Source organism: Cyprinus carpio, chromosome A2 (assembly GCF_018340385.1).
Source record: "Cyprinus carpio isolate SPL01 chromosome A2, ASM1834038v1, whole genome shotgun sequence".
Taxonomy (NCBI): domain Eukaryota; kingdom Metazoa; phylum Chordata; class Actinopteri; order Cypriniformes; family Cyprinidae; genus Cyprinus; species Cyprinus carpio.
In genome coordinates this window covers 22,364,643-22,382,666 of record NC_056573.1, presented here as the reverse complement: position 1 = coordinate 22,382,666, position 18,024 = coordinate 22,364,643, and the positions used below count along the sequence as shown (strand labels likewise).

General features: G+C 38.0%; 1 protein-coding gene across 2 annotated transcripts in view; it reads right to left on the bottom strand.

Annotated features, from left to right (window-relative positions):
• Positions 1–689: 689 nt before the first annotated feature.
• The window catches only part of LOC109056846 (calmodulin-regulated spectrin-associated protein 2-like), a 36,466-nt gene continuing 19,131 nt past the window's right edge, over positions 690–18,024 (bottom strand). Inside the window, exons 4-19 of one of the 2 annotated variants that reach the window (XM_042710843.1) lie at positions 16,781–16,858; positions 15,072–15,213; positions 11,909–12,048; positions 10,076–10,166; positions 9,902–9,986; positions 9,777–9,802; positions 9,477–9,543; positions 9,137–9,385; positions 6,744–8,556; positions 5,839–5,975; positions 5,063–5,283; positions 4,627–4,723; positions 4,375–4,440; positions 3,300–3,412; positions 2,492–2,610; positions 690–2,221 (exon numbers count right to left, since the gene is read on the bottom strand). In XM_042710843.1, the coding sequence (XP_042566777.1) occupies positions 1,925–2,221; positions 2,492–2,610; positions 3,300–3,412; positions 4,375–4,440; positions 4,627–4,723; positions 5,063–5,283; positions 5,839–5,975; positions 6,744–8,556; positions 9,137–9,385; positions 9,477–9,543; positions 9,777–9,802; positions 9,902–9,986; positions 10,076–10,166; positions 11,909–12,048; positions 15,072–15,213; positions 16,781–16,858 (3,741 nt within the window). In that variant the 3' untranslated portion in view covers positions 690–1,924. The remainder of the gene's footprint in view (positions 2,222–2,491; positions 2,611–3,299; positions 3,413–4,374; positions 4,441–4,626; positions 4,724–5,062; positions 5,284–5,838; positions 5,976–6,743; positions 8,557–9,136; positions 9,386–9,476; positions 9,544–9,776; positions 9,803–9,901; positions 9,987–10,075; positions 10,167–11,908; positions 12,049–15,071; positions 15,214–16,780; positions 16,859–18,024) is intronic. The other variant, XM_042710850.1, reaches the window with a different exon arrangement.

Genomic DNA, 18,024 nt, shown 5'->3' with positions numbered 1-18,024 from the left:
CTAATAATATTTATAATTTTTATTTTGTAATTAAATTTTTTTTAATAGTTATTTTTTGTAGTTAATTTCTAGTATGAATTTTATGAGTTTTTTGTGAATGTTTAGTTGTGATTGTAAATTCTGGTCCAATGCATCACTCTTATGAATCGGTTCTCTTAGAAGAATCAACCAGTGCAGTCCGACTTTTGAAAATATGACTCTTTTTGAACCAGTTCTTTTTAGTGAATCTAAAACAATACAACGCGACTAGAGGTAGTTTTTTTGTTATAGAAACAAAATGCATACAGCACGACCTCTCTAATGAATCACTCCTAAGAGCCGGTTCTTTTTAGTGAATCAATCATATTCAAAAGCTTTCAAACTAACTTTGAGACTTAAATCACTCACTGTATTGACACCTTAAACACAATATGTGTAGTTTTTGTTTATACATTAAATAATGAATTAAGTTAATGCTTAATCTCTTCATTTGTAAATGAAAATTGTGTTGCAGTTTAGTATTTTTTTCAGCTGTTCCATTAATTATTAAAATACTACTTGTAAGGAACCAGAACGGTAAAAAAAAAAAAAAAAAAAAAAAATTATGATTCACATCACTACCCACTATTGCACATCAAGTCATGATGTTATTACAAGTAGATAATAATATTGTATCATAACAGGGGAAAAATAGGTCAAACAAGTTTTGGTTGTAATTTGTAAATCTGTATTTATGTTGAGGTTAACATTCAAATGCAAACAGACAAAGCATTTGACGAAGAAACAGCGGAGATGACCTGGAAAAAGATTAGACAGCGTGTGGAAATGAACATCTCTCAGAACATCTTTCTTCTACTCTTATCGCGTCCCATCATACTTGCACTTGCTAAACATAATCTTTTTCATATGAAAAATATCAGTAATATTCAATGGCTTAAAAAATATGCTTAGTATGTAAAACTATATCTGTACAGCATCAATAAATTCAAACAATGATTTACTTCACGTAGTAAAAATAACAAATATCTTTCGATTCTTTTGCACCTGAAGACACGTGTTACGAGACAACAGCCTGCCCAAATAATCCCAGCTCTTAAAAATGCAGTTCATAATTAAAAATTAGTTACCACATGATTTAGCAATAATATGCACCATCTCTTTGAAAGCTTCATTATATGATATTCAATAAATCAGTGTTTCCTTTGTATTCATACGGAAATTTACTCTACTCAAACTGCTCTGTCTCTCTAAAATGTATGTTTCAAACATACATGGCACCCAGATATTCTGGGCCATGACACTAGTGATAGTGACATATAGCAATGTATTTTATCATTCTAACTAACATGTTTAGTTTTGGTCCTCCATCATGACTTTTACAACACATACAGAGTAACCCAAGTATGTTAATTTTATAGAAAGTCTTGAGCGAACAACTCTTACTGTAGCTAATTTTACACACGTTCCTGGAGTAGCAGATGTGCAACAAGAATAACGAATCCTATTCAAAATATAAAAACAGAGATATTAAATAAAGCAAGAAATTCTGAGGTTCCAGTACACTAAATGCTTCTTCAACTGCATGACCATCTGTAACATTAGTCTTCAAGTGTAGTATGTCCCTAATATAATCTTTTACATCTCCATTTCCGCAAACACAAAAGAAGCAGATTGTGTATTTTCATATGATGCAATGACTTGCTCATAAACTCATTAAGTGTGCGTTAAGCATTGCATAAAAGACACAACAAGACAAGCATAAGGCCACAAAATTTAACATGTCTGAAATAAAAATGACTTAAAAGCGCATCCATCAGTGCTGCAAACAAACACACACAAGTGTGTATGTGTACTGTTGAACAAATGAACATCCAAAGCCCACAAAAATGATTCCTTTACATTCAGGATGTGCATCATAATGTCCGATAGGCAGTGAGCTGTCAACTTATTTGAGGAGTTTTTTGGGTGTGTTTTGTTTCTTGATCTGCCAGAGGTGGCTGTAGATGGTGATGGCGTCCACACTAGCTGACATGGTCTTAGCGGGGATTTTGCTGAACTGTTTCTTATCTGAGCTGTATTTGTAGAGATTCTCAATCATTTTGGGTGTGATGGTCTTGGGCCCGATGCCAGCCAGCTTGTTGATCTCCTCCACCTCTGGATAATATGTGTATAGAGAGCGAAACTGGCAGCCAGAGTCTCTGAACAGAATCAGGAAGTTGTTGGCTTCGGTTTTCTCCATTTCCTGGGAAAAATAAAACAAATACTTACAAATATAAAATTATTATTATTCCCCTTCAGGATGACAATCTAGACCTCTCTGCACCAAGTAAATCAAGAGCTATTAATTTAAATAGGACTCATGTAATATCTTCATATTCCACAGTCCCACAATAGAAAAAATGAAATAAAAATGAAAAATATATTTGTTACGTAAAGTAAGACTTTTAATTCGATACATAAATTAAATAGAATTTTTTAAAGCAATGCTTGTGCAACATTTTTTCCCCCTCACCTCCAAGATTTTGTTCTTCTGTCCCTCATTGACGCGGCCCGCGAGGCAGCAGTGAGCTAGTGCGTTCTGGATGATGTGTTTATTTGATTTAGCACTGGGCTCCTTGTACAACTTTGGCCCTAGAGAGGAAGAGACATAAGAATTAGAGGAAGCTATCAACATTTGTGTGCAGGGGTGATAGGGGTCAGGCAATTTTATCAATTTTAAATATCAAAGTTGAGTGTATTCAGTTTAATGTTACAGTAAATGGCATACTGCTTGTTGGTAGCTGATATAAACACTCTAAAAACGTTCTACATAAAGATTTTAGGTTAAAAATGTAGCTATTCTACATTTTAAAATCACTTTTGTTGTTTTTGCAGTTCGTTAAAATTATTTAAAACAAATAAATTTTTTAAACGTACAAACATTAAATATACACTACTGTTCAGAAGTGTAGGGTCAGCAAGATTTTTGGAAAGAAATCAATACTTTTTTTCAGAAAGGATCTAAAAAAGTGACAGTAAAGGTATTTATCTTGCATCACAGGAATAAATTGCATTTAAAAAATATTACAATGGACAACAGTTGTTTTAAACTGTATTGTATTTCACAATATTACAGTTTTTACTGTATTTTTGATCAAATAAAGGCATTTTAAAAAACATTTTAAATTATAGTACCATTTAAAAAAATTTTTTAATAGTAGAGTATTTTTTGAATTAGTGTGGTAAGTTGATTGGTCATAAAGGGTGCATGCATAATAATGAGAAAATGTTAAATATTTTTAGATTAAATACAGCACGACACACTGCAGGATTCATGTCACCTGTGTATTCTGCGTTAGATGCTGCAGATGATGTTGTTGATTCAAGTTCCCAGTTCTCACCGTTTCCACTTACAGATGGACACGGTGACAGAACGCCCTCTGTGGACTCTGGCCTGAAAATACACAATCAGACACACTTAAAAAAGCTCCGAAGTACTAATTTTACTGGTGGCCTGTATTACTGCTGGAAAAAGCAATGTTTCATATAAAATCAACTGCTCAAAAACTAGTAGTGAGCATACAGTAATTCCACACACTGATGTTGAGAAGCTGAAGGCAGTAAAAAAGGAAGCGGAGAGTGGATGAAGGAGAAATTGCAACTCACTGCACTATGTTCTAGTGCAGTGAGCTGCAATTAAGAAGTAATGGCCAATCAGAACGTATGTGATGTTTTATACAGTGGTGCAGATCATGATTCTGTTGCAACCAGATGGACTGACAAAATGTCACTTCTTGTCATTTGTTGCTGTACAAAAACTATCATGGAAGTGGTATAATTTATCATTTACACCTGGTTAAAAGGATAGTCCAACCAAAAATTAAAATTTGGTTATTTACCCTCATTTCATTCCAAACCTGTATGGCTTTCTTTCTTCTGTGTAATACAGAAGATATTTTTTGGACCTACTGACTTTTGTAGGATTTTTTGTCCATACTATGGAAGCCAATGGGACCTAAAACCCTTTCGTGCTCTACAGAAGAAAGTCAGTCATACAGGTTTGGAATGGAAATGTAATTTTTTGGGTGGACTGTCCCTTTAAGACACAATGCTAAACTGAGTTTCATAGACAAGTGCTAAAAGATGAGCCATTTTCTGTTTTGTTATGATAAAGTAGCCAACAAAAAACAAATATATACTGTAATACAACAAAACATGAACACAAAGACCACCACTGATTGTTGTATAACAAATGATTCAGAGATGATAATTATAACAGTTTTCCATTAATATGCTGATGATCGAGTGAACTGTTCTGTCCCAGCGAATGAGTTTGTCCAGTGCCCAAGCTGAAATGACAAGCCATTGGGGCCCTGTGAGCTCATGACATGGGTATGATGCTGTCTGCAAACTGACCTTCCCTTTCTCCCTTTAGGGGAGCTCAGAAAGAAACACAGACTGCCAGGAGACAGTCTGCTGCCTCTGAGCAACCAGAGAAAAGACAGAGATACCACAGACAGAGGGTTATGAACAAGACAACAGAGATGTGTGTCAGTACTGATTAATACAAGAGTGTGGCATTTATTATTTAGACAAAAACTCATTATTTTCTCTGTTTTTGAATGATCTTTTACAGGGAAGGTAACAGTGAACTGGACATGGTCTCACCTGGATGTCCTCTTATCTGATTGGACACTCTCTGTGTCTGCCAAATTCAAGGAGGCGAGTGATAAGCTGGACACAGAATATCCACGAGGTCTTGACCCTGAACACACAAATACACACGCACATAATTGGCATACATTTTCTTTTAGAAGCCAGTTTCAAAAGCTCTGATATCACGAGAGCATATTACCTGTATTTAAATTAAATATAGTTTTTATATGATTGAAAATATAAACATTTTAATAAAACAAAATGTAGATATATAATTATTAATTAATTTTTTATAATACTAAGTACATTATAATAATAAAATATATAGATAGATTAATATTTATTTTAATAACCATAATATAAAATTAATTTTAATTATTAATAAGTAATATTTTAATAATTGATATATTGTTTAAAAAGAAGAAACAAACTGTATTTCCCATCGTACCTGTGGTTGTCCGTGCTGGAGGTTTTGGAGACTCCATGATGTCTCTGTGCATAGATTTGGGGCGTGGCTTCTTCTGCTTGACACTAGGGGGGCGTGGCTTAATAACACTGTCCATGTCATCCATCAGTTTGAGCTGCTTCTTTCTCAAACATTCATTTTTTATATAATCCCGTCTTGACTTCTCATCCTCTTTCTTCTCACGTTCCTCTTCCGCTTTCAATCTGATTAAGGTAGGAATACAAGTATGATGAACAAATTTCCCTAAAACCTTGCTTTTACAAGTTTAATGGCTTTTACAAACCATTTTGGATTCATTTATTAAATACAGAACCAAAATGAGTGAATGCTGGATGGAGCATATTCCAGTGACTAGTACTTTTAATTTGCGTCACTAACTTAAAATGCTTTAAAATATTAAATAGTAAATATTGCATTTTATTACAACATATTGTTAAGCTGTTGAGTATAAATGAAAATAATTAGCTCTTAGTTTATATTTTTAATAATAATAAACAAACAGATTTATTTTAGTGTTTATTTCTATCTTCATGCATTAAACATTTTAATAATCCTCTGTAACTGTTACTGCTTAGTCAAAATGCCAGTTTGTTCAGCTGCTTTAAAAACACTTTTTCTTAAAACACCTATATGTCTAGCGCACATTGATATCTGGGAGCATGATGTTTTGATTTAGCTACAGTATCTGTGATTGTGTGGCTTAGTTTACTGTGATCGTATAGTTCTCTGTTATTGTGTGATTTTGGTGTTTTTCTTACCGTGCTGCTTCTTTCTTTTGTTCCATCTCGGCCTCCTGTTGCTGTTTCTTGATCTGCATCTCTTTTTCCCTCCGTAGCCTTTTTTCCATCAGAGCTGCCTTCTTCTGTGCAATATCCTCCTCTGCGTTCAGGTCATCCTGAGTCACAGCAACACAAACAAACAATCATTCAGTCTGTCACAGAACCTCATGTGCAGCTGGGTGTACGAGAGAACATCTCTCACAGAACATTGTGTTGTGCTTCATGAATGATAGAAAACACAAACATTGAACTCAAACACGTTTTTTAAAATACAAAGAGTCTGTCTCAATGAGCGCTTGCTTGAGATGACTAGCACATTAAAAAGGGGTTAAAATTACAAAGACATGCTGAAGCCTTTGAACAGAGCACCATACACTGTCACCATTTGTGTCAAATACAAAAAATTAAAGTTTTTTTTTTTAATTAGCCCCTGGTTTTCGATATTTTAGAGAAATAGTGTCAAGTATGGCAGTAAAATCTGCTAGTTATTGTAAATAACCTAAGTGTTTAAAAGACACTTAGGCAATATACTATATTTAAAAGGCAATATATTTTATGTATAAAGACCCAACTGTGAAATTAATATTATAAATATGTGTAAAATATTAATTGGAAAATATTTAGTTTCTATTACTTTACATTATTACTTTTTTCTACTGTACTGTTAGCTATTTATTTATTTATTTAAATTTAAACAGTCATTATTTATTTATTTTATTCTACTTTTTTCATAATTTTAGCTTATTTATTTAAATTTTTTTTACACTGTTTCTAAACTGGGGGCCCCAATTTGAAAACCCCTGATTTAGACAACTTTTCTTTATATGTAAGTGATTTCTGCTCTCCAACTCTTCATACTTCCGATGTAAATATATGATTCTCACCCTATAGAAGAAGCCACAGCACATCTTCTGGTCTGGTCTAGATTCTAGTCCAGTCTCTGTTTCTTTGCTGCTCTCCAGATCATGTCCATCCAGAGGCTTCAGAACAGAGAGAGGAACCTCGATCAGATTCTTCTTCTCATGCAACTCATCTTCATTTGTGTGTCCACTGGCTGTTAGCGTCAAATGGTCCATTGTCGGCTGAGATAGAACCTCATATGTTGGTGCATTCATGATTTGGTTACTCTCTCCAACATCCTGTTTTTCTTTTCTCTGCTTTTCATTCACCTGAGCAGATGGCGAATTATCAGCTGCATCTTTGGACTCTTTCTTACATGACTTTTCTCTAGCTGTGTGGTCCTCACTCGAAGGTCCCTCATCATCTCCCAAATAGGCAAATGGGCTGGGCTGCGCTTGACTCTGCCAAAAACGTCTAAGTCGAGGCAGGCTGTCCACTGACTGTTGAGTGTTGAGCATGCGGCTAAAGGGGGTGACCTTTAGCTCGTTGGGCCTTGGTGTTCGTGGCGTCCTTGCGTGGAAAGACGCAGACTTCCTTTTGATCGTAGAGGGTGAACGGTGTGTTGTGTGTGGCGAACCGGTGGACGACAAAATGGGGGAGAGCGACCCCACCGAACCTCGGCCAACTAAGCTGCTGCTGCGCAGCTCACGCATCTGTTTACGTGGCGATGGCTCCGGGGGCGAAATCACCCAACTTTGGTGTTCAGGCATTTGCATGATGTGTTCCTGCTGCTGTGCCAAGCGCTGCATCTCCGACTGTAGGAAGCTCAGAGACGTGTTCAGGCGCTCGATGGATCGCGTATACTCCGCCAGGTCCACCTCCATGGCTGCTTCCTCCAAGGGCGATTTCGGCGGTGCGCCGTCAGGTCGACATCTCTCAAGTTTGGGATCGGAGTCATTTGAATTCAAAGGTGTCTTTAGTAGTTGCAGGTCACTGGTTTGTATTTCCCGACCATCTGGACCTTCACTGTCGCCCCCTAGTGGCGACACAACTCCTTTACGCCTGACCACATTGAGAAAGGCGGTCCTGCCCATGCGCTGCCTGTGACGCGTGAAAGCTGCTTCGACTTTCTTCTTGTGTGCCTCAATGGCTCTGCGTTTCTCTTCCAGCTTCATCTTCAACTGCACCATCTCCGACGCCAACAGGTGTGAGGTATCACGAGGGGAGGTGATGCGAGAGGGGCTGTGTGCATCAGGAGTATTCGAACGAACTGTCCCAGTTGCTCCTGGGGTTGTGACATTCAAGTCACCGCTCTCAGGGGTGTTACCGCCACTCCCGCTGCTGCGGCCATCGCCCTGGCTTAGTTTACGAAATTTCTGTTCGGCAAAGCTGGTCATGCGAACTGCAGAACCCAAAGACGACGCCATGCTAGTGGCCAGGGAGCGTGTTTCCAAAAGGTTTGGACACGGGTTGCCGGATATCTCAGGAAGTGGACAGGAACGAGCTTCGAAGTCCTGGTCCATGTCCGAATAGTCCTTCAGGGATGAATCCTCATCCTGTCCGTCTTGGATGTCTTCAGTACGGACATGGATTCCAGTGTCCATGTCAGTAGAGGTGGAATTTAGGTCCACATCTCTGGCCTTGGAAAGCGAGTCCTCTGGATCGTTTGGATCAGATGAAGAGTTGTGGGAAGACGGGCTGTGCAGGAAAAAAGCGCTGTCCCCAGATGGGGGCTCCAAGCTGCTGTGTGGTCGCTCAGAGTCATGGATGATCTTCAGGGCTTCTTCTATACTAGGGGTGTTGGGCTGAGCGTCATACGGAGGGCTTGGGTTGTCTGCTGATACACCATTTGAGTACCTGAAACATGGGATATTCATTCAGTTTTAGTGAATTTTCTGGAAAACTATTACTTCAATAAATTAAAGCTGTCCACTAATTATATAATAAGACAGAAAACATCTGTGAGGTTGAGGTAGTGACATTTGTCCTAATCTTTTTTAAAATATGCAGCCTGTGCTGAAGTTTCAATTAAATTTAGTGTGTAAGACATATCATTTACACACTGGACACATTGCATGTATGCAAAATATTGCAGTTTGGATGCTTTCATTGCAAATAAACTGGATTATCAGTGGGTACTGAATTGAGTATGTACTTGATAATGAGAATACAGCAGAAAGACTAATATCGTCACCTTTTTACAATTTTAGTATGGACTTAACAAAGGACTTGTATAGACGGTGTGTGTGTTGTTTTTATTGTGCTTTTGTCATTTTGACAATGTCCTTCTCCATGCAATTCCATTCAGTCAAACTTCTTTTGTGTTTCAAAAAACACACAGGTTTAATATAACATGAAAGTAGGTAAATAATGACAAAATTTTCTTTTTTGGGCAAAATGTAGCTTTAAATGTGCCAAAAGGAAAACAAAGATTTACCCAGTGTAGCTTCCAAGACGGTGTCTGCTGATGTGTCTATTGGATTCCTCGTCATCCTCCTCACGAATTTTGCTGTGGGCGTTCCCATTAACGGGCTGGAAGGAGAGGTTCTTCCGCATGCCTCGGGCTGCGTGGTGAACTTTAAAACCCAAACCTTCAGTGCTTGCCGATCGGCTCAGTCCACGTCCTGAAGAAGAACTCATGCTATCATCAAGTGGAATCTCAAATGATATCCCATGAGCTGAAGACCTGAGGTGAAGACAAAAAGTTACTCATCTGCAGCATGTAAAACACAGAGTAAGAGAGTCAAATGCATAGAAAGTTTGTAGAGTGCACAAACCGTTTCTCTTTAGGCCATGTCCCCACACATCCGTCCACATACGACAAGGAGGACGACTGCCTGATAACTGTTGTGAGAGAAAGAAATACCCATTTACTTACATGAAGCAGCAAGTACAAGTGTTAGTGTTTACAACTAAATAATAGTTCATCTACATTTATTCAGTGCATTCAAACTATACATTTTATCAGTATGTGTGTTTTACCAGATGAGCTACAGGATATACAAAAGTAATATGAGGTGCAAAATCTTTTATACGTTCAATAAAAGTGTGACTTAATTCATTTTTTAAAGTCTTACCTGAGTTGTCGATTTTAGGTTGTGACCTAAAGGAAGAAATTGTTTGGAATATAAATTCAGACTTGCATAAGCTCATTATTTAAATTCTTTGTAAACCTCAGACTTGCATTGTATTAAAGACAAACCTAGACTGGTCTGGACTGCCTGGTCTGTGGATCAGGTTTTGTTTGGTTATGGGAGCCATTTTATTGGACTGGGATGGGTCAGATACTACAAGAGAAAAGATAAACACAATTGGTCTTAATAAAATGCATGACATGCACACCAAACACAATCTCACCAGATGAGACAGACATTACCTTTGGTACTGAGTGTGCGGGGCTGAACAAAAGATGGTTTCACAACTTCACACCACCAGAATAGCTCTGCCATAAACACAAGGTAGTTACTCTGAAAACACACAAACACATACTAAAATTATTGAGAAGAAAATGATACACAGCAAAGAGAAGTAGTGAAGAGACCTACTGTAACTTTCAGAGAGTCTCTCTTCAGTTTTGAAGGGCCTGACATGTTTGTAATGTTGCTCTATAACCACAAGGTGTCAATGTTCTCTTATAGATTGTAATAACTTCAAAAAGTAAGATAATTGCTACTGTATGTATATACTACGCAGTATATACTGAGTACTGCCTGCTACTTTTAAAAATTGTGTGGAACAACAGTATGAAATATTAACCAGGGTATTCTTTGCACATAGAAATTTTGCAGACTACACAGTATTCATACTATATACGGCATAAGGAATAGTATGGCTGGTCATGTGATCTGAACATGGTGGCAGTGAAGTCTAGATTCTGATCACCCAATAGTCATCATAACATTCTGTTGTGACCGAACACACAAACAAAAGTTTAAGCTATTTAAACACCATAACTGTGCAAAATAAACTGACTTTCCTCAGTGTATAATGTAATATAGTGTGCTTATTGAAAACAACTGTGCAGCAACCCTAAAAAGAGTCTCTTTCAGTGCATTTAAAGGGTGTTCTGACTCAACAAGAGCAACAAAGCAACCGGGGCAGGCTGACACGTACAGAACAGACCCAGCACTCTCTGCTGATTTATTCAGTCCTGACACCTTTATTTCACCACAGTTAGCGGCTGTTAGCCTCACGAATAAGGCCTCATTTAGTGAAAAACACACCATTTAAACCCTAAATGACCAAAGAAATCAGATGCACCTTTGTTTTATTCAAGTACATGTGATTGGCTGAAACAACTGACAAGTATTTTAACCTGGTTTACATAATCGACTACAGACTTGTCTGACATAATGGCAAATACACAACTGCCAGTTTGGAAAATGTAACACATTTGCTTAATAGGTTATGAAGGTGGCTGTGTGAGGTAATGGCTACACATGGACTGTGTTTATCTAGACACACCACATCACTAATATAACTGTCTGAGGCGATCCACTAGGCAGCGCTCTCAAATACAGTACACACAAACAATGACTCAGTCATCCCAAACCGTCAGATTTAAAACACGCACTGGTCGGCTTTCCTTTCCTGCATCAGCCCTGCTGAAACTCCCTGTAATACTCCAGTGATCACTTATTCATCAACTATATTCAGTGGAAAATCACCACATAAAGTGCTCAGAATCTGTATCCTAGAAACCATAAAAAGTTTGCAACACTGAAACAAATGGTCCTATTCATTGTGATGAAACATCTGAGAAAACTAAATACTAAATCATACCAGGAAGAAAAAAAAAATATATATATATTACATACCATTGTCTTCTATAGTAAAATCAGCACATCAAAGTTCTGAAGAAAATCAGAGCAGTGATTGTCATGTGACAATCATTATCAAAACATGTCAGGATGAGCTATTAAAATTAAATCCATCAATCAATCTTTCAGTGAAATGGTATCAGTAGAGACATTTAATGTACATTTATTTATTTACAAAAAATAACGTTTCTTCTCTGCATTTCTTGTCTTCTCTATGTTGCTTCCTAATCAAGTTGGCAAATAAACCTGGCACTGTATATAACAAATATTGTTGGCTCCTTAACAAATTGCTTTTGTGGCTCTTTTGTCATTTTGGATAAAAGCATCTGCCAAATGCATAAACATAAATGCAGTAAAGAGAAATAAACTACATGGATGTCAGGCTTTACCTTGATGGTGCTGGAGGCATACAGCATATCCTCCAGAGTGAAGTGACAGCAGTTGTTGAGGTTTTCTCTGCAGAACTCCTGGATCAGCTGGAGATTGTACAGACTGTCAGCCAATGACATTGTTTCTTTGACACAGATATCTGGATGGGGTGGAAACAAACAACATAACAGCCAATGAGGTTATGAACCCATCTGAGGGGGAGGAGACAGAACTCAAGTAGAAGCCAGTGAAGATTCATGGGAGTCTGTGAGGGCGGGAACAGAATGTGTGATGTAACGAGCAGAATCCTCAGAGTCACGGGGTGGAGATGTGTTTATGGTTGAATAACTGCTCCTCTGTTCTCTCTCAAACTTCCATTCACGCACTCCTACTCGCTCCTATTCCTTTCGCTCATTTCTTCTTCCACCCTCATTTACCCTTATTCTTATGAAGAAATTATGACTTTTAGATAGCAAGGATGCATTACAATTATCAAAAGTGACAAAGACATTTGTGTTGTCATCAAGTGGCTTTAGTAGCACAAATAATTGTCTTTCAAATCAAGTTTAAATTTAAAGAAACCCTGCTATTATATCATTAAGTCGAATTTAAAATGAGGCAGAGACTTTGTGTCCTTCAAATGACTCTAAATATCTGAATGTTATGTTCCTGACATAAGGGACTTCAGAGAGAGTTTAGTGGATAACATAGTTTTCCTGATGCTGTTTGTGTGTGTATGTCTGTTATCTATGGGGGCAGATTCATCCTGCAACATCTGGACAAAACAGGGACTTATGTGAGGATCCTGTTTGTGGACTTCAGTTCGGCTTTCAACACCATCATCCCAACAGTCCTCCAGACCAAACTGACCCAGCTCTCTGTTCCTAGTTCTATCTGTCAGTGGGTCACCAGCTTTCTGACAGATAGGCAACAGTTAGTGAGACTGGGGAAATTCATGTCCAACAGCTGCTCCACCAACACTGGTGCCCCTCAGGGATGTGTTCTCTCCCCCCTGCTCTTCTCGCTGTACACCAACGACTGCACCTCAAAAGACCCCTTTGTCAAGCTCCTGAAGTCTGCAGACGACACCACACTCATCGGTCTCATCCAGGACGGTGACGAGTCTGCTTACAGACAAGAGGTTGAGCAGCTGGCTGTCTGGTGCAGTCTTAACAACCTGGAGCTGAACACGCTCAAAACAGTGGAGATGATCGTGGACTTCAGAAGAAACCCCCCTGCACTCCCTCCACTCACCATCATGAACAGCACTGTGGCTGCAGTGGAGTCATTCAGATTCCTGGGAACCACCATCTCTCAGGACCTGAAGTGGGACAATCACATTGACTCCATTGTTAAAAAAGGCCCAACAAAGGCTGTACTTCCTTCGCCAGCTGAGGAAGTTTAACCTGCCCCAGGAGCTGCTGAAACAGTTCTACTCAGCCGTCATTGAGTCTGTCCTGTGCACTTCAATAACTGTGTGGTTTGGTTCAGCTACAAAATCAGACATCAGAAGACTACAGAGAACGGTTCGGACTGCTGAAAGGATTATTGGTGCTCCCCTGCCCACCCTTCAAGAACTGTATACATCCAGAGTGAGGAAAAGGGCTCAGAAAATCACTCTGGATCCCTCACACCCAAGTTACCCCATCTTTGAACTCTTGCCATCTGGCCGGCGCTTCAGAGCCGCAAATACCAGGACAGTCAGGCACAAGAACAGTTTCTTCCCCCAGGCAATCTACCTCATGAACAGTTAAATGTTTCCCCACTTATACAATAAAAATGTGTAATATCCTTATATTTATTTGTTACCCCTTCATCCTAGTACATCCCTGCATCTTACTCAATCCAATTCCATTATCATTTATAGCACAATTGTTTATACACTTATTTATCTGCAAAGGGTTTTTATTTTTTTTTTTTTTTTTTTTGACTGTGTGTTGTTGTCTTTTGTGTACTGGAAGCTTATGTCACTAAAACAAATTCCTTGTATGCGCAAGCATACTTGGCAATAAAGCTCTTTCTGATTCTGATTCTGATTCTGATTCTGTTTGTGTTGTGGTTTTTTGTTTGGTTGGTTTTTTTTTTGTGGAGTCTTTTGTTGGGTTGTTGTGCTGTATCTCAACTACACCTCTCAATGAAACAAAAATAAGACAGTAGGAATACACTCTTTCTGATTAAAGTATATTGCAGTTTTGTTGGTCACTTCCCCAGACAATGTTTAAATGGTTCGCTCATTTTCGGAACACAACTTAAGATATTTTTCATGAAATCCGAGAGCTTTCTGACTGCATAGACAGCTAGGGAACTACCACGTTCAAGGCCCAGCAAGGTAGTAAGGACATTGTTAAAATAGTCCATGTGACATCAGTGGTTCAACCTCAATTTTATGAAGCTACAAGAAAACTTTTTGTGCACAAAGAAAACAAAAATAACAACTTTATTCAACAATTTCTTCTCACATACACGCATCCTTGTGGTGCTGCTGATGCAGGAGCCGGCATTCTGACGTAGAACACATGCATCATGGTACTGTAATGAATGTGTGGTGAAGACTGACAAAGAAGATAAGAAATTGTTGAATAAAGTCATTATTTTTGTTTTCTTTGAACTACTGATGTCACATGGAATATTTTAATGATGTCCTTACCACCTTTCTGGGCCTTTAACATGGTAGTTGCGTTGCTGTCTATGTAGGGTCAAAAAGCTCTCGGATTTCATCAAAAATATATTAATTTGTGTTCCGAAGATGATCGAAGGTCTTAAGGGTTTGGAACGACATGTGGGTGAGTAATTAATGACTGAATTTTCATTTTTGGGTGAACTATCCATTTAAGTCTAGTCTGAAACTACACAAGAATTACATTTTATCAGACTTAGTACAAGGTTAGAAAATCACTAATAATTGTGCAGTTGAATGTCAGAAATGTAGTCTAGCAGTGCTATGCAACAACAGGCCTTAGTGCTCATGCGGGTAAGACAAACTTTAGTCCAACTCATGCCGTTTCCTAGTCCTGCCATCCTCTATAATTGACTTTAGAACCACTCAACGTGCCAAGGCCCTTTCCTAACATGTCATCATGTCATCACAATAAATTGTGGAACGCATTCACAATATAGTATGAGAAGGCTGAACGTTGGTAGGAGAAACAGCTCCATATTTCTCAGTGTTTACTGCATAAGTACCTTCCAGTGGCACAGCATCAGGACAGTAGAAGTGCAGGAGTGCAGCCAGTGAGCAGCCGTCTGTGTTGTCCTTCAAGAGATTGTCCACCAGGGGGAGACAAAGAACCGGCCATGCTTTATAGTCCTCTCTCCTGTACCGCCCCTATGGATTACACACACAGAATGGTTGCCATAAGAGCAAGAAACAGACCCAGTTAGTCAGTTAAGGGTCACACACACACACAGCAAAATAATTTCAGCATACAGTGACAGGGCTGATGTAAAGTTACTCGAAATGCTAAAGTTACAACCACATGCAAAAGGATACAAGGAATGTGAGATCACCGCAGAAATCTGATATCTTCTTCATATGTGGTCTGTATAAGGAAACTTAAAGGGTTAGTTCACCAAAAAATGAAAACTAGCCCATAAATTATTCACCCTTCTTACAGACGAATCCAGTCGGAGTTATATTAAAAATTGTTTTATGTTTAATTGCACTCAGTGGGTGTTGCAGTGCATCAGTCCAAAAGAAGTGAAATAAAAGGTGCCCATCCATAATAAAAAATGTCTCACAGGGCTCCGGGGGGTTAATGTTTTGAATATGGATATTTTTCTTACAAAAACACATCGATTTGCTACAGTAGGCCTTTGTTCACCCCCCAGAGCAGTGTGAAACACTTTTTATCATGGATGGGCGCTTTTTATTTCACTTCTTTTGGATTGAAGCACTGCAAAACCCGCTGACTGCCATTAAACAGCTTGAAAAATCATAGACAATTTTTAATATAACTCTGACTGAAATCGTCTGAAAGAAGAAAGTCATATACACCAAGGATGCCTTGAGGATGAGTAATTTATGGACTAATTTTCATTTTTGGGTGAACTAACCTTTTAACATCTCTTGTGTCTCTCAAGCTTAGCATTTCATCTCTAGCTTATAAAACCTTAAACATTGATATTTGTGTTTGGATTAATGGATTTTATGGTTTTTGGGTGAGTTCAAGTTTTTTTGTGGTTTGGGAGGGGCAAAGTTACACAATAAAATTGGCCTGAAGGCTTGTGAATATTTCATAAGCACTGTGCATGTTCATATGGAAGTATTCCTCAGCACAGTACATTAATTGTGACTGTTTTTCCATGCCAAATAGAGTAAGAACAAGCTGCAAAACAGATCCCAGCACTACATGAAGGACAGAAGACTTTTAGTTTAAGTACTGCTGAAGTTTTTATTAATTCTTTTTTCATGATGCAGAATGACATAAATTGCTGTTTCCAAAATAACTTCCTATTTATATTCTGCAATTTCTTTAGATTATAATTTCTATAAATATATTTTAAATATAGTGTATTCATTAATTATTTTTCAAAGGTATTTTGAATAAATCTGAGAAACAATGCAAATTAAATATTAAGTGCTACAATGGTATACAGTAAAGGAGCTTTGAAATGTTTTTATTTTCACATTATTTTCAAATGTCTTCATTAAAGCTTTATCTGTGGATTGACTTTGGTAGACTTTTGGTTTTTGACTTTTGTCCCAAACATTTGCAGGGCAATTTATGATTCAGCGGCACAGTGAGGATGTCTAACCTCAAAGGAAAGAAAATTCTAGTTTGTATGAGCCCATGCCATACTGTAATCAATCACTTATTTAATATTCAACAGCATGTAAACATAAGTATAGAATAGCTGTTACAGAGTCTATTTTTTAATGATTGTCTCCTCACCTTTTGGACAGTGCAGGGTTCTTCTATATCTCGAACTCTTTGTTCTTGGGCCAAAAGGTCTCTAAGATGTTCATTTACCTGCATTGGAAAATGAATGTGTAAAATAATCATGTTGCCCACACAGGGACACACAAGCACAAATAAACAGATTTATTTACAAGATTTTTTTGTGCATTTACCCCGTAGTGTAGTGTCAATGATCTTTGAAACTAAGAAGTACTGTGTGTGGATTTAACTCTAATATGTCTCTACTTGTCTTGTCAGCTGGATGCTGGGTAACACATGATAAGAAAAAAAAACAGGGAGGGACAGAGCTTAGAGAGTGTATTCATACTCTATAAGAGGTAAGATAAACAACAGAACATGAAGAGTTTACTTGCAAAAACAGCGTTTTTTTTAATTTTCAAAAATCATGTTTTTTATGTTATCATGTTTTTATTGTGCTGTATTGTGTTACTTAGCTTTCCCAAACACAGCGCACAGAGGACAAGCTAGACACAACAGTGGGAAACAAAGACAAGCATGTCAACAGATCAAACACAAATATCTAAAAATGCCAAAAAAAATCAAAGAAAAAAAAATCACATAAAAAAGAAAGTACAGAACTTAAAAGTGCTAATTCTAATAAAATTGGGAAAAGATTCTATGGATAAAACCTCCAAAAGAAGAGCCACAACCACAAAGGAGCCCCCTTCACAAAATAAAAATATTCCACTTTCAGGAACTTCTAGTTGTACATCTTCACAAGAAACTGTACCAACAGAGTCAGCTGACCCAAGATCATCAAACATAAATGTTGATCAAGTAGATGGAAAAGAAAAGCACATGAGGAAGTCTGGATCCACACAACACTCATGTACTCTCTATCCATTTGATCAGAACTCTGCTTCCCATCGATATATTCAGAACAATACTCTACCGCCAGAGACGGGACCAGGTAAACTGACCGATCCAGTTCAAGAGTATACATTTATGGGCAGAACAGATGACATGGATGTGATGAAGAAGAAGTTCAATAAAGAGGTGTTTTCGGTTTGGTGTAGCAGACTCCAAAGATTCACAGTATACTCATGCTGAGATTATTGGGGTCAGTGTTGACAAGAAGGACACTATCATTGATCATTTTAACCAGGGCATTAAATCATTCTTTGAAAAGTACATGGATGAAGCAAAGGCATGCATCAGGCAACCCTGCTTTGTAGAAGTGCTCTGCCCTGACGGCACCCTATCAGGCAAATACTATG